The 18,119-nt window shown below is 44.4% G+C and overlaps 1 protein-coding gene across 1 annotated transcript in view; it reads left to right on the plus strand.

Moving 5' to 3' along the window:
• Positions 1–17,298, plus strand: part of AIRIM (AFG2 interacting ribosome maturation factor) — a 32,290-nt gene extending 14,992 nt beyond the window's left edge. Inside the window, exons 2-5 of the mRNA XM_075336052.1 lie at positions 1,698–1,970; positions 7,208–7,387; positions 8,283–8,404; positions 16,495–17,298. Of these exons, the coding sequence (XP_075192167.1) occupies positions 1,699–1,970; positions 7,208–7,387; positions 8,283–8,404; positions 16,495–16,538 (618 nt within the window). The 5' untranslated portion in view covers position 1,698 and the 3' untranslated portion in view covers positions 16,539–17,298. The remainder of the gene's footprint in view (positions 1–1,697; positions 1,971–7,207; positions 7,388–8,282; positions 8,405–16,494) is intronic.
• Positions 17,299–18,119: the final 821 nt, after the last annotated feature.

The following is an 18,119-nucleotide window of genomic DNA, read 5'->3' on the forward strand; positions in this document are numbered from 1 at the left end:
AGCCGTATGGCTTTATCTAGCTGGTTTTGAAATTGGGGGGGACCGCACGCCGTTTTTTTTAATTATTTAATTATTTATTTCACTGCACAGTATAGACACGCCCACCGACTGCTGTGATTGGGTGCAGTCAGACAGCTGTCACTCAGCGTGGGGGCGTGTCTCACTGCAACCAATCCTAGGCGCCTGTGGGCGGATAAAGCAGGGAATACGAGATTGTTTAATGAGCGGCCGGCTTTTTCAAAATAGTAAAAGCCGCCGGAGCAGTGTGAATGCCGTGCAGCGCCGCATCGGGGATCGGTGAGTATGAGAGAGGGCTGCTAACTTCAGTCACTCAGGGGATTAGCGGTCACCGGTGAGTGCTTCACTGGTGACCGCTAATCAGGACGCGGCACAGACAGAGCCGCAGCATGACAATGAAGTCGGGTGAAGTTAACCCGAGTTCATTCTGATTGTGCGGCTCTGTCTGTGTCTGCTGTCATCTGCCATTCAGCTCTGCTACATGGCTGTCTGTGTCTGCTGTCAGCGGCCATGTAGCAGAGCTGAATGGTAGATGACATAGTAAAAAATACGCAGTACACACGCTAGTAAAATCATTAATTTATTCAGAAAAAGCATCGCACTTGCATTGCACTCGGACCTAACGTGAACTAAAATCAGCCGAGTTTTTTTCAACCAACTCAGACCGATTTTACTTGCATAGATGTCTTTCCAGCCTTAGATAACAATCTCCACCCTCACTTAAGGCCCAGTCACACTAAACAACTTACCAGCGATCCCAACAACGATACAACCTGATAGGGATTGCTGGTAAGTTGCTAGGAGGTCGCTGGTGAGATGTCACACTAAGCGACGCTCTAGCGATCCCACCAGCAACCTGACCTGGCAGGGATCGCTGGTGCGTCGCTACACGTGGAAGCATGCTGCGCTTGGTAACTAATGTAAATATCGGGTAACCAACCCGATATTTACCTTGGTTACCAGCGCACACCGCTTAGCGCTAGCTCCCTGCACACCTAGCCACAGTACACATCTGGTTAATTACCCGATGTGTACTCTGCTACGTGTGCAGGCAGCAGGAGCCAGCTTCTGCGGACGCTGGTAACCACGGTAAACATCGGGTAACCAAGAAGCCCTTACCTTGGTTACCCGATATTTACCTTCGTTACCAGCGTCCGCCACTCTCAGCTGTGAGTGCCGGCTCCTGCTCCCTGCACTCCTAGCCACAGTACACATCGGATTAATTACCCGATGTGTAGTCTGGCTATGTGTGCAAGGAGCAGGAGCCGGCACTGACAGCTGAGAGCGGCGGACGCTGGTAACGAAGGTAAATATCGGGTAACCAAGGTAAGGGCTTCTTGGTTACCCGATATTTACATTGGTTACCAGCGTCCGCAGAAGCCGGCTCCTGCTCCCTGCACATTCAGTTGTTGCTCTGTCGCTGTCACACACAGCGATGTGTGCTTCACAGCGGGAGAGCAACAACTAAAAAATGGCCCAGGACATTCAGCAACAACCAGCGACCTCACAGCAGGGGCCAGGTTGTTGCTGGATGTCACACACCGCAACATCGCTAGCAAGTCGTGCCTCAGCAGCGATGTTGCTAGCGATGTTGCTTAGTGTGACGGTACCTTTATTCTGGATTGCAACCACTTCTATATTATCTATTGATTACTCCTGACTTTCTGTTTCCATTCTAGAATGCCAGACGATGCCGCCCTGCTCGCTGTCCAGCAGTCCCTTAGACGGTGCTTTGATGCTATAGAACAGCAACATAAGGAATGGAGCCGTGCTACACTGCAGTGCGCCCCGTTGGTGAGCTCACTGAGTAACCTGGCGGAGCAGCTGCAGTCTTGCCAGAAGGTTGCCTTTTCAAAGACCCCCCTTTGCGCCTTTCCTGATCTACAAGATCGCCTTCGTTATAAGCTTGAGGCTGCAGTTGACCTAACTCTTCAGAAGCTCAATGAGAACATGTATGTCAAAATTCAAGTTTTTAGATTTGGTGCCGGGTCTGAAATGTGTGTTTATTATTAACCCTTTCATGACAAATGTATTTTATATGTAGTAGGAGATGAGCCCACTCCACACAGGGCTGTTTTTTCATTAGGACTTTTTTGTCCTCCATTCAGTACGCTATGTGGTAAATTGATGTTATTTAACACCACAAGTCGTCCTGCAAATAACAAGCACTCTAATTCTATGATGAAGGTAAAAAATAGTAATGGCTTGTGAAAAATGGTAGGAAAAATGAAAACACAAAAACAAAAGATGACTGTGTCTTGGAACCAATAATATAAGAAACCTAACTACATACATTAGACCAGTGGTGCACAACCTTTTTTAGTTTGAGCGCCGCATTGTCATCTTTTTTTTTTTTTTTTTACTTATCAGACACATGCAAGCACACATATCAGACACATGCAAGCGCACATATCAGACACATGTAGGGCACTCACATATCAGACACATGCAAGCACACATATCAGACACATGTAGGGCACTCACATATCAGACACATGCAAGCACACATATCAGACACATGTAGGGCACTCACATATCAAACAATATCCAGCACACACCACCCACGCATCAGACACATGCAGCTCACACACACACCATCCATGCATCAGACACATGCAGCTCACACACACACCATCCACGCATCAGACACCTGCAGCTCACACACACACACACCGCTCACGCATCAGACACATGCAGCTCACACACCGCTCACGCATCAGACACCTGCAGCTCACACACACACCGCTCACGCATCAGACACCTGCAGCTCACACACACACCGCTCACGCATCAGACACATGCAGCTCACACACACACACACCGCTCACGCATCAGACACATGCAGCTCACACACACACACAAGGCACACGCATCAGACACATGCAGCTCACACACACACACACACACCGCTCATGCATCAGACACACACAGCTCACGCATCAGACACATGCAGCTCACACAGACACACACACCGCTCACGCATCACACATGCAGCTCTCACACACACACCGCTCACGCATCAGACACATGCAGCTCACACACACACACACACCGCTCATGCATCAGACACACACAGCTCACGCATCAGACACATGCAGCTCACACAGACACACACACCGCTCACGCATCACACATGCAGCTCTCACACACACACCGCTCACGCATCAGACACATGCAGCTCACACACACACACCGCTCACGCATCAGACACATGCAGCTCACACACACACACCGCTCACGCATCAGACACATGCAGCTCACACACACACACACACCGCTCACGCATCAGACACATGCAGCTCACACACACACACCGCTCATGCATCAGACACACACAGCTCACGCATCAGACACATGCAGCTCACACAGACACACACACCGCTCACGCATCACACATGCAGCTCTCACACACACACCGCTCACGCATCAGACACATGCAGCTCACACACACACTGCTCACACATCAGACACATGCAGCTCGCACACTCACAGCTCACGCATCAGACACATGCAGCTCACACACACCGCTCACACATCAGACACATGCAGCTCGCACACACACAGCTCACGCATCAGACACATGCAGCTCGCACACACACAGCTCACGCATCAGACACATGCAGCTCACACACACACACCGCTCACGCATCAGACACACACACCGCTCACGCATCAGACACATGCAGCTCACACACACACACCGCTCACGCATCAGACACATGCAGCTCACACACACACACCGCTCACGCATCAGACACATGCAGCTCACACACACACAGCTCACGCATCAGACACATGCAGCTCACACACACACACCGCTCACGCATCAGACACATGCAGCTCACACACACACACCGCTCACGCATCAGACACATGCAGCTCGCACACATATTGCTAACGCATCAGACACCTGCAGCTCACACACACACCGCTCACGCATCAGACACATGCAGCTCGCACACACACCGCTAACGCATCAGACACATGCAGCTCACACACACACACCGCTCACGCATCAGACACCTGCAGCACATCACTTACATAACAGACACATTAAGCATATGCTTACTGTTCACATATCAGACATATGCAGTACATGCACACTACTCACATATTAGACACATGGGCACATACATGTTACCTTGTTTAGCAGCAATGACACAGGATTTCTAGGCTGGGGATTTGGGACAAAAGAAACAACTTTCAATGTGCCCAAGCATACAAGCAATGGAGGAACATCCCTTTTCATCTACATCAACAGCTGAGCCTTCTGACAGTGGATGGGCAGTAAACATTAGTAAGTTTCCTCATGTCCGGTGGTGAGTATGCCGGCCATGGAAGAACTGTTATGTTTTCAGCTTCCAGGAATTGTGTACAGATCCTTGCAGCATGGGAGCATCCATTATCATGCAGCCATATGAGATGATGGTCGTGGCACAACAATGAGCCTCAGGATCTCATCACAGTATCTCTGTGCATTCAAAGTGGCATTAATAAAATGCACCCATGTTCGCTGTCCATAGCTTACGTCTACCCCTACCATAACCCGACTGCCACGATTGGCCACTCAATTCACAACATTTACAACTGCAAACTTACTGACACAAAGCAAAACACGCAGTCTGCCATGTGCCCTGTACAGTGAAAACCAGGATTTATCCATGAAGAGAACACCTCCAGTGTGCCAGGCGCCATAAAATGTGAGCATTTGCCCACTGAAGTCTGTTACACCGACAAACTGCAGCCAGATGGAGACCCCGATGAGGATCACGAGCAGCAGATGAGCTTCCCTGAGATGAGTTCTGTCATTTTCTGCAGAAATGATGCAAACAAGCCGCTGTCCGGGAGGCCAGACTCAGACAATCTTGGAGGTGAAGATGCTGGATGTTGAGGTCCTGAGCTGGAGTGGGTACACGTGGTCTGTGGTTGTCAGGGCGATTGGATGCGCTGCAAAATTCTCTAAAACATAATTGGAGATGTCTTATGGTAGAGAAATGAACATTCAATGCTAGACATTACTGCAGTCAGCATGGCAATTGTACGCTCCTTCAAAACCTGCAATATCTGTGGCATTGTGCTGTGTGATAAAACTGCACATATTAGAATGATCTTTTATTGTGGCCAGACTAAGGGGTGCTTTACATGCTGCGACATCGGTAGCGATGTCGAGCGCAATAGTACCCGCCCCCGACGCACGGCCGATATGTGGTGATCGCTGACGTAAAGAACATTATCGCTAAGGCAGCGTCACACGCACTTGCCTGCTCTGTGACGTCGCTGTGACCGTCAAACCGCCTCCTTTCTAAGGGGGCGGTTCGTTCAGCGTCACAGCAGCGTCACTGAACCGCAGCCCAATAGAAAAGGAGGGGAGGAGATCAACGGCCGGAACATGCCGCCCACCTCCTTCCTTCCTCCTTTTCCGGTGGACGCAGGTAAGGTGATGTTTGTCGTTCCAGCGGCGTCATACATAGCGATGTGTGCTGCCGCAGGAACGACCAACATCGTACCTGCAGCAGCACTGATATTATGGAAATGGACGACGTGTCAACGAGCAACGATTTTGCACGTTTTTGCGCTCGTTGATCGTCGCTCATTTGCGTTACACGCTGCTATGTCGCTACCGGCGTCTGATGTGTGTCACTAATGATGTGACCCCCGACGATATATCGGCAGCGATGTCGCAGCGTGTAAAGTACCCCTAAGGCACACCTGTGTAATAATCATGCTGTATAATCTGCATCTTGATATGCCACACCTGTGAGGTGAATGGATTATCCCATCAATGGAGAAGAGTTCAGTAACGGATTAAAGGCCCTGTCACACACAGAGATAAATCTTTGGCAGATCTGTGGTTGCAGTGAAATCATGGACATATTGTTCCATTTGTACACAGCCACAAACCTGGCACTGATTGTCCACAATTTCACTGCAACCACAGATCTGCCACATATTTATCTCTGTGTGTGACAGGGCCTTTAGACACATATGTGTACAATATTGGACAGAAAAAGGCATTTTGTGTACATTGAAAAAGTCTTGGATCTTTCAGTTCAGCTCATGAAAAATGGGAGAAAAACAAGTGTTGATTTATATGCTTGTGCAGTGTATTAAGAGGATAAAACTTTAATGGGAATGCTTCTTTAATGAATCTGGAGCATCTAACTTCAGTACCTCCTCATCAGGACTGGTTCTGGAAAAGTCGGTCGTCTTGATGAATTTGGGCCATTATTTATGGAAAAATTGCTTTACAAAAAGAGTGTGTGTGAACTTAACAGAGGAAAAGTAAGAAAATCCTATTAAAATCTCAAAGTGGTATTTGGGTAGGTGTGGGCAACTACTAGAAAAAGGTTTGGAAAGTTTTACAACAGAAGGATGAAAGTAAAAATGTTTTAGATGAACATCTATAATGTCAGTCATTAGCAGGTGCCATTAGCTTGGGGTCAGTACATTCAGAAACCTGAAAATGTATGAATGGAGGACTGAAATTTGTTATACTATACAACACAATAGCCAGGATACCGATTCATTGAGAAAACATTTCTCTTCAGTCGGGGGAGAATAGTGCTGACTAGGGATGATCGAATACGGTACCTCAAATATTGGGCTTCACGAATATCCGAAGAATAGGTCGCCACTATGCGAATATTCGATGCACAATGTAAGTCTATGGGAAGCCCGAATAGTTCAGAATAGTTGTTATTCGGGTTTCCCGTAGACTTACATTAAGCATCGAATATTCGCGAATAGTGGCGACCTATTTGGCAAATTTTCGCGAAGCCGAATATTTGAGGTATTCGATCACCCCCTAGTGCTGACCATTTCTATTGATCGAATCGCTAATTTCAAAGGAGGGTCCACTGGAAATGGCTGTCACTACGGTATAATATTTCATAATGAAGCCTAGAAGGTGTTTTATATTATAGGGCATGTTACATTCAGACATCAGCATAGTCTCTCCTATAGAACAGGTGGGCAATGATTCCCAGCATCATGCTGCCCAACCAACAAAGCAGTCTCACAGAGGACAGGTATCATGTCACCGAGGCTCAGCGGTTTAATGTATAAATATTATGGGGAGTTTTTATATGTATGTGGAAGTGTAAGTCATATGTTAGACGTATTGTAATCTACCAATTAAATCAGGAAGATAAGATACATGCAGTGTGATAGGACAGGTTTATTCTTGCAGGTGTATTCTACAAGGAGCAAGGGACTCTGTGAGCCACCAGGTGGGATCGGTCCTCAATGTTTATGAGGTGAACATGGAGAAGCTCAGCCTCGAAGCATCCCTGGAGCGCACTTCTCACAGCCCGTCTATAGCCGATATGTTAGAGTGGCTGCAAGACACCGAAAAATATTACAGAAACCAGTATCCTTTCTAAATTCGATTTTTACTGTTTTAAGGAGAATCACACCTGTGTACACCAGGTTGTACCATCTGGCATGGACTCTGAGTCTGCGGTGCTCAGATGGTTTCCATATGTGACTGATATAGCAGAGACTGCAGATGGTCTTTTTCAGCTCTCAGTAGGTATTATTATTTATTTTTGAAGTACCCGTAATTCCAGGGTGCTGTACATGTAAAAAGGAGTTAGATACATAAACATGTAAAAAAATTAAATAAACACACTGTTAGGTACAGAAGGAGAGAGGACTCTTCTCTCTAGGCTTACAGTCTACTTAATATTGGTGTTGGGTAAGGAGACTACAGGTTGCGGGGTTGCAGCTGCTCCGGTGTTACTGAGGTGGCAGCGGGACTATTACAGGCTGTAGTTATTGAATTAATACGTTTTTAGGTTCTATCTGAAGGTTCCAAATGTGGGAGATAATCAAACGGTGTTGGGGCACAAACTTCCAGAGGATGCGAAATGTCCAGAAAAAGTTTTAAAGGCCATTGGGTTAAAAACTATGAAAGTGGAGGAGAGAAGGAGGTCTTTTGAGGATTGATCGGAGATGGTGGAGACCGATTATAATGGTTAGTTTTAGTAGTTTATACTTGATTCACTATGGATTGGCAGCCAGTGAAGGCATTGGCAGATTGGAGAGGTAGAGGACTAGTGAGGAAAATCAGAAAAGGTATAAGCCGGTAATGATGAGATACAATATTAGGGAAAACTGATCTGCACATATTTTCTATGGTGGATATCCTCAGCATCCTTCATTAGTTGAGCACACAGCTGGTCATGGTGAAGGGACTTCAAAGGTTTAAAAAAATTTGAGGAAAAAAATAGTAATTTAAAAAATGTGCCTTAACTATGTGATAGATACCTACAAAGGAAGCTTCTCCTACATGTACAGGATAATGGATTGTCAGATATCAAAGATTTATCTAATTCATGGGAAAGATTAAATGATAAAGGCACAACAAAGCAACAACTTGTTGAAGGTATTGTATAAATGACTGAATATATATTATTGAACACAGGAGTCTAGCACTAAAGCAATGGATATGTGTTTCTGAAGAGCACCTAATACACTGACGAGCAAAAGGGTAAAGCGGGCATATATCTAACGAGATGTCGGCGGGGTCACGTCGTAAGTGATGCACATCCGGCATCGTTAGTGATATCGTAGCGTGTGACAGCTATGAACGAGCAGAAATACTCACCTTCTCGTACATCGTTGACACGTCGCTCATTTTCTAAAAATCGAACGTCCGGTTGTTCAATGTTCCCAAGACAACACACATCGCTCCGTGTGACACCTCGGGAACGATGAATACAGCTTACCTGCGTCCCGCCGGCAATGCTGAAGGAAGGAGGTGGGCGGGATGTTTACGTCCCGCTCATCTCCGCCCCTCCGCTTCTATTGGCCAGCCGCTGTGTGACGTCGCTGTGATGCCGAACGTCCCTCCCCATTCAGGAAGTGTATGTTTGCCGCCCACAGCGAGGTCGTTTGGAAGGTAAGTACTTGTGATGGGGGTTACAGCATTGTGCGACACGGGCAACAAATTGCCAGTGCCGCACAAACGATGGGGGCGGGTGCAATGGCACGACATATTGAAACGTGTAAAGCAGGCTTTACTCATACATAATCTCATACATACATTTGACTTTTAACTACCGTGTTTTTCCAAAAATAAGACCTCCCCCAAAAATAAGCCCTAGCAGGGATTTTCAGCATTTGCAGAGCAAGGCTTAAAAGAAGCCCTCCCCCCGAAAATAAGCCCTAGTCGCGGTTCAATAATGAAGTGTCCGTGCAGCTAAAAAAGTTAAAGAATACTTCAGGACATTTCTTTATAGACAGCAGCACCCCATAATCACACTCACCTGACGCCGAGCAGAGGACCTGCAGCGATCGCACACATCCGATCTCGCACACACAAACATCGGATCACACCCATAAACATCAAATCACACACACAAAGATCGGATCACACACACACATCAGATCGCACACATACTCACCAATCCAGCGACACTGATCTCTTCTCGCTGGCAGAATCCTGAGAGGCTGTGCAGTGGAGCACAAGGACCTGCTGCAATTCTAGCTTACAAGACCTGCGGACACACGTGACTTCCTCCCATCATTCCCTGTGGCCGGAAGCATTCTGTAACGCTGGATGTGATGTGTGTGTGTGTGATCTGCAATCTGCTGCGTGTCAGCCAGAAGCCGGGGAGGACGGCGTGCAGCACCCACCGGAGATCACAGGGAGGACCTGTGAGCCACGCAGATGTCCGGGTCTGGTAAGTATGAGTCTCCTGGGAAGTTGGGGGGGGTCTGCTTTTTAGGGGGATAAACTTGCCCCCAACCGTGTTTCTCCAAGAATAAGACCTCTTCCAAAAATAACCCCTAGTGCTGTTTTTGGGGGAAAAAAAAGTATAAGACAGTGTCTTACTTTTGGAAAAACAGTATTTTAGCATTAGATATGCAAATTCTTGTCATGTCACTGCATTGTTACTGTTTTGCTCCTGGTGTTTGAATTTTTTTTTTCTGCCTGTACTACAAATACCAACCTGTTGTCATATTCCGTAATAGCTCCTTGTCTATTAGGTTGCTTCCCAAGCGAAAGGTCACTGGTTCGAATCTAGAAGCAGCTATGAAGAAGTTTTCCCAAGAAAAGAGTAATCGCATCATCCAGCTCATCGATCGCGATCTCTCGGCCAAGAAAATTGCCAAACTGCATCATGTGAGTGCCATGACAGTTGAAAGAATACGAAATGAAGTCTGTTCATGCACTCAAAAGCCCAGAGGTGGACGTCTAGGCAAAATATTGGCGTCAACAAGTCAGCCCATCACAAAATCTATCAGTTCTGGCATGACAAACTCGGCAGTAGAGGTGGCTTGTATGCTTCATAATAGTGAGATCACAGACGTGGATGTAAGCACCGTGCAACGCACATTACACAACTCTGGAATGGCATTTGCCCAGACACGGATGTTTTTAACCTAGATAGTGGCATTTAAGTTAGGTTCCCGGAATACAGAGATATACCTTCCCGTTGGTTTCCGGGCTTACATGCATTAGCCAATACATAAACTAAATATCTCTCTCTTGCAGTAATGCAGTGCCATATTTTCCCTTGTACATTTTTGGCTTTTCATTGTGCAGCTGTATGCATTTTATAGTTTACTATATTTTTTCGGCTAGCACCTGTTCACATTTGTTGGATGTGCGGGTCAGTTTTTTGGATATTTGTAACTCTGGAATGGTGGCCTGAAAAAAGGTGACGAAGCCTCAACTTAAATATCATAAGAATCATCGTCTCGACTTTACACTGAAGTACGAACGTAAACAGTAGAAGATTGTAATCGGATGATTTGGAGTGATCAGACGAAAGTCAATGGCTCTGATAGGGGCAAATGGGTCTGGAAGAAACAAGGGAAAAAAAGGCTAATGGATCAAGAAATCGAAGAAACTGTCAAGTTCGGTGAAGGAAGCCTAATGACATGGGGTTGTTTCACAGCCAAAGGCATTGGATACATGACTTGAATCAATGATGATCTCAATGCTAAGCTATATGTCATTATCTTACAAGCCAAGTTACTTTGTACACTCAAGTACTATGAGTATGAAAAGAACAGCAAAGTGATCCAGCAGGACAACAACCCAAAGCATACGTCGAGATTGGGGTGACAAAAATGATCAATGAAAATTAAGTAGAGGTACTGGATTGGCCATCACAGTCCATAGACCTCAACCCAATCGAACACTTATAGACAGAGTTGAAGAAAAGTGTATGCATACCCAAGTGAGTCAATTAGTATGTACCAACATTTGGAATGTGTAGCAAAGACCCAGGATTAGTTTTCAGTCCAGACTCGCTTGGATTGGATTGAGAGCATGCCTAGAAGGATTCAGGCATTGTTGAAAGTTAAAAGTAGATTTACAAAATACTAATAAAATAATACAAATTTAATTTAGATTTTTAGGAGCAAAACAGTAACAATGCAGTGACATGACAAGAATCTACATAATGAATCATATGCTAAGTAGTTGCAAGTCAAATTTATGTGTGAGATAGCCAAGATGATTGTCTATGAATTGAAGGTAATCTTACGCCCAAAGCAGTAGTGGATGGTGAGATATGCATCCTGAAAATCAAAAGTTCAAAGCATTGTTACCCTTTTACTTAACACTGTAAATTAATGGGTGTTCATTTAACACATGGTCATGCCTGGCTCAGCAAAGGGAGATCTGTTATTTTCTTTGGATAACAAAATAAAGTATTGTGAAATGTGAGTACTCATGCACATTACTTTTGGCTATATGTATGCATATGGCATCTGTGAGAATGCCTTCCGATTTGATCTTTCCATCAACTCCGTATCTGGAAATTGATTGCAGGATTAAATCTAACAATATAGCTTTGAATTTAGGTATTTGTTTTTTCCTTATAGTCAGATAGATATTATAGTTACCGTATTTTTCGCTTTATAAGACGTACTTTTGTTCCCCCAAATTTTGGGGGAAAGTAGGGGGTGCGTCTTATAAGCCGAATATACGGGGGGGTATATATATATATATAATATATATATATATATATATATATATATATATATATATATATATATATTACACTGCAGGGTCCAGGGGAGGTGGGGGCGCTGCTGGGGGCAGGTGAACGCTGCGGCGGCAGTGTTTGATCTCCTGCTCCCGCTCATATAATATGCACAGCCGCTGTCCATCTCCGGTGGTTCTGAAATCACACCACAGTGACGGGCTGGGGGAGCGGTGCATATTATATGTCCCTGCGCCCCCCTGTGATGGCACATGCACCCCCCTGTGTTAGATATGCTCCATGCTACTACTCATTCTAAAATAAAAAAGCTTTATTTACCCCCTCCAGCGTTTCTCCCCGGTGTCCCTGCTTCCACTGTGATCAGGCACGCAGAGATCTCAGTCTGCTGTGCCGATCACATGACCGGCACTAGAACCAGGAAGTAAGGAAGAGAAGCACAGAGGGAGACAGGAGGGAGATCAGCGCTGCAGGAGGTAAGGAAAGAGTGTTTTATTTTACTATGGGCAGCAGCCTGAGGGTGATATCTAACACAGGGGGACTTGTGCAATCTATATAGGGGCCATGGGCAGCATCATGGGGGCGATATCTAACACAGGGGGACTTGTGTGATCTATAGGGGCTATGGGCAGCACAGAGGAACGTGTGCCATCACAAGGGGGCTATATTCAATATAAGGGGGCCATATCCAGATTAAGGGGGGCTAATTTTAGGATGGGGGCTATGAGGGACATATACCCTATATGATTTGTTAGAGGGACACTGGCATTATAAGATGGACCCCATTTAACATTAAAAAAAAAATAAATTCTCTTTTCCTTCACCAAATTTGGGGGGGTGTCTTATTATCAGGTGCGTCTTATAAAGCGAAAAATATGGTAAGTTTCTATTTATATGATCCTGAAGTTTAGTCCTGGAATTTGAAAGCACACATGCACATGACGCTCATTCTGTCTCCCCCTTCTGCATATATGGCTGGTCTTTAATTCAAATATTACCCTGTCTACAGTCCCTGACAAAAGTTCTGTCGCTTTTCCATGTTATGTAAATAAAAGCTTATAACCTGACTTTAAATTAATCCATTGGTTTTATAAATTACTCTTTTGAAAACTGAAACCCTCCTAAATTTGGCTTAGGTTATGAAAATAAAGTTGCTGCAAAGCTGAAATATTGATCATTTAATGAACACAGAAAGGTCAGATTTTGCAAAACAAAAGTTTTGTCGCCCACAGAAAGTAATGTGAAATTCAAAGAAATAATTAACTTCTACTACAAAGATATGTTGCATAACATTGGTGAATGAAGTTGTGCTATTAGAGCCATATTTAATATTTTGTGTGACTTCCATGAGCTTGAAGGACTGCATCCATGCGATTCAACAATGATATATACAATTTATTGATGAAATCATCAGGAATAGCAAAGAATGCAATCTTACATGTCTCCTAGAGTTCATCTAGATTCTTTGGTTTTGTCTTCCAAGCTATCTCTTTCATCCTACACCAAACATGCTCAATGATGCTCATGTCTGGTGACTGGGCTGGCTAGTCCTTGAGCACATTGATCTTCATTGCCAGGAGGAACTTTGTTGTAGAGATGGATGTATGAGATGGAGCACCATCCTCATGCAGAATTTGACCCCTTTTATGATTGGGAATGTAAGAGGTAGATAATACTTCTTGATATTTCAGGCTATTGATATTGCCTTCCACCTTGCAAATGTTTCGCACACCCCCATACTGAATGTAACCCCAGACCATGATCTTTCCACCACCAAACGTAACTGTTTTCTGGATCCATACGGGCTCCAGTAAGTGTCCTGCAGTATTTGCGGCGGCTGTGGTGTAATTCAACTGAAGATTCATCAGAGAAATCCACCTTCTGCCACTTTTCCAGCGTCCATCTCTTTAGCAGGCTGTGGAATTTGGCAAATGCCACACAGTTTTTTTTAATTGCTTTTGTTTAGTGCTGGCTTCTGGGCACTGATTCGACCATGGACGGCATTTCGAGACAGAATTCTACAAACTGTTCTAGTTGACACAGGGACTTGAGGTGACCAGGCCTTTTGGAGCTCTGCTGCAGTGGAAAAGGGGCTGGCTTTGGATTTTCTAACAAATGTTCCTCTTGAGCAGTTATCTTGCGGGGTCTGCCGGACCTGGGTTTGTCAAAAACATCTCCAGTCTCTTCAAATCTTTTTTTAATTCTTTGTACTTGACGCTGAGACACATTAAAGGTGCCAGCCACCTCTGCAGTGGATCTGTTCTTCAGCCTCTTGATAATCAAAGCTTTGGTCGCAGGGTGGATTTTTGGCATGTTGTTAGAGGTCAAGTTGCAGTTCAACTGAAGGTCTGGGGTGCTGGGTTTCTTTCTATACACGCCCACTAATTAACCGATCGTTTAGTGAGCACAGGTGAGGATGTAAACTAGGATCGGGCGCATTATATCACAAGGCGACAAAACTTTTGTCTTGCCAAAATCTGACCTTTCTGTGTTCATTAAATGATCAATATTTCAGCTTTGCAGCAACTTTATTTTCATAACCTAAGCCAAATTTAGGAGGGTTTCAGTTTTCAAAAGAGTAATTTATAAAACCAATGGATTAATTTAAAGTCAGGTTATAAACTTTTATTTACATAACATGGATAAGCAACAGAACTTCTGTCAGGGACTGTAGAGGAAATCCATATTTATTACAGGATCAGCATTACCAATAATACTGCTGGGATGGGCAGACCCGGACTGTAAAAGTCTGGATCCGCGCGGATTCAAAAGTACTCGAACACTAACCCCGAGCCCAGAGTTCTCAAGAAGCACCAAGTAACGATCCGGAAACTTGGGTAATTAAATGAAGAAAAAAAAGGAGGAAAACAGGCGCGTTATAGTATCTGAGTCTCCCGCATGGCTGTAACACTGCTTCCGGGTCTCTCACATTACTTCCGGGGCTGCTCATTAACCTCATACATATGCACTGCTTCCCCTACCCAACTGCAGTTCCGGCATCTCAGGTTGCAGCAGGTGCGCCCCGATGCTGTGCTATGATAGCATGTCCGACTGCTTTCAATCACAGTCGCTTTGTCTGTGTCTATAGTGTAAAAATAAAGAAACTGGTGTAGAGTCCCCCCATTTTATGTTACCCAGCACAGATAAAGCATACTGTGACAGGCTGCAGCCCCCAGCCGTATACTTATCTTGGCTGTGTATCAAAATAAGTGGGACCGCATTTGACTTTTTAAAAAATGATTTAAATAAATAATTAAAAAAACAAGCATGCAGTCCTCCCCAATTTTAATACCAGCCATGAGAAAGCTGACAGCTTTTTATTTATAGTTTATAGTTGGGAGGTTCACACGGTACCCCAACTTTGACCGCAGGTAAACTGACCTCATGTGAACTCATTAAACTCAGATGAGGTCGGTGAATTCACAGACCTGCATCTCCTGGTAGAAAACCACGGTTTTCTAACAGAAGATGCAAACTTGATACTGAAATGTCTGCACCAGATCTTAACACCATATTTGGACTTCCTTCCTGAAAACTGCTCCAAAATGGCATCAAAACTGTTTTTGCCAGGAGATGCAGATTTGGTGCAGGAATTTTGGTGTATAAATTTCAGCACCAAATCTGCATCTCTTGGCAAAAAAACCCCCCAAAAAATGCTTTTGATGCAGTTTCGGAGTGGTTTTCTGCCAGGAGGTGTAAATTTGGTGCTAAACTCTGGTGCAGACATTTCAGCACCAAATTTGCAACTCCTGGCAGAAAAACATGGAGATGCAAGTCTGTGAACTCAGTGACTTCACCTCAAATTAATATTTATTCATTTATATAGCGCTAACATATTCCGCAGCGCTTTACATACATTGCCAACACTGTCCCCATTGGGGCTCACAATCTAAATTCCCTAGAAGTATGTTTTTGGGTTTTTTTGGAGTGTGGGAGGAAACCGGAGTACCCGGAGGAAACCCACGCAAACACGGGGAGAACATACAAACTCCTTGCAGATGTTGTCTTTAGTGGGACTAGAACCCAGGACCCCAGCGCTGCAAGGCTGCAGTGCTAACCACTGAGCCACCGTGCCGCCCGATGTGTGTGGATAGTAACTGTCTCTCCCACCCAGTCTCTGTCTGTCTCTCTCTCTCTCTCTTTGTCTGTCTCTTTCCTTGTCTCTCTTTCTCTTTCCCTGTCTCTTTCCCTGACTGTCTCTCTCCCTGTCTGCATTATGACACACCAACATTCTTCTGAAGTTCTGGCTGCATTGTGGCTCCCAGTTCTATTGACTTTAATGGAGGCAATTTTTTGGCAAATAACTAAAGCATGGGGTTAAAATTTCCCCTCAAAACGGTAGTCTATGATGTTCCCTGAATCAAATGTCTGTGCACAATTTTGTGATTGTACATGCGACGGTTCGGATTCCTTTAGCGGACATACAGTACTTACATACTCAGCTTTATATATTAGATATACTTTTTACTCTGTTCTACTGAACTTACATTTTAATAATTCCTTTCTCTACCTACAGATATGTTGCTGAACGTAGCTTTCTTCCGAGAAGCCACAAACTAGAGTCATACACAAAGACTTAATATTGGCATTGCCAGTTGTTTCCAGAGGTTTATTCTTTTGGTCAGTATGAAGAATCGTAACGATGGTCAGTACAGCTCACCAGAGAAGCGGAAGTACTGGATGTACTTCCTGACCGGTCTACGGAGTTTGTAGGATTCCTTCAGCTTAATAAATCTCATTATAGAAGGGTTCTTATATTAATATTTTTGCACTATTATCTGTGTAGAAGATAAATGCTAAATAAGGGGAACACTGAGGACTGCTACAGATGAAGAAAATGGGTTCCCAAAAAAAGGAGGCAGCTGAATTAATGGATCTATACAAACACCTGTCAAAATCACAGACCTGAGTGTGAGGTGGGGAAGGCTCGAAACGTCCTATTTTGATCTGACTTTGCTGTGAGCCTTACAAGTCAATGGGGGTCTGTGAAACACAAAATCAGAATGTTTCCCATTTGCTTCTCTGTCTCACAGATCCATTGTTTAGTGATCAACTTGAATATGATTTAAATAAAAAATATCTTCCAGACGTCTTTTTTTGGCTTCAGAACAAGCACGTTTGGATGAGAAAGAAACGGATGCAACTAGGACACCTCGGAAACCTGAGATAAAAAAGGTCCATTTATCACGGATGATAACGCTCACAACAGTGTGTGTACGTAGCCTTAGCTTGCTATGAATTCTACTTTTCAGGTGATGTTTCCTTGCTTTATCTATACTCAAAACTTGATCTGTGAAATAAAAATCTGATACAGAATGAAGCTTTTTCAATTACATTGTCAATCTATTTACAGTTAGAGTTCGACATGCGCAGACATTTTTATTAATAGAACTTTGGATATTCTACAGTAGTGGTCCAGCTCCTGTTTCTGGCACTGGACTGCGTGATTAGCATTGTTTTTTTGCAGCGTTGTGGTCCTAGGTTCAGATCCCGCCATGGACAAAATCTGCAAGGAGTTTGTATGTTTTCCCCATGTTTACATGGGTTTCCTCCGGGTTCTCCAGTTTCCTTCCACATTCCAAAGAGACACAGATAGGAAATTTAGATTGTGAGCCCCAATGGGGACAGTGATGATCACGGCTGCAAACCGCTGTGGAATATGATAGTACTATATAAGCAAAGCATAATAAATAACTACAGAAGACAAGAAAAAAATTAGATGAACCTTGATGACCAGCAACAATATTAATAAAGGTTTAGTTATAGTAGCATCTCTTTTTGTTAACATTTTGCTTGTGTTGTCTTAAAGGGAACCTGTCACCACTTTTTTGGCCTATAAGCTGCGGCCACCACCACTGGGCTCTTATATACAGCATTCTAACATGCTGTATATAAGAGCCCAGTCCGGGGGTATAACATAAAAAAACACTTTATAATAATAATAATACGTTTTATTTCTATAGCGCCAACATATTTCACAGCGCTTTACAATTAAGAGGGGACATATACAGACAATATGAGACAATACAAAATAACAAAATTAAGATACCAGGAGGAGTGAGGGCCCTGCTCGTAAGCTTACAGTCTATACTTACCTAACGGTCGCGCGGTGGGCCTTATGGGCGTCTCTGTTGTTCAGTG

This window comes from Anomaloglossus baeobatrachus, chromosome 2 (genome assembly GCF_048569485.1).
Source record: "Anomaloglossus baeobatrachus isolate aAnoBae1 chromosome 2, aAnoBae1.hap1, whole genome shotgun sequence".
NCBI lineage: Eukaryota > Metazoa > Chordata > Amphibia > Anura > Aromobatidae > Anomaloglossus > Anomaloglossus baeobatrachus.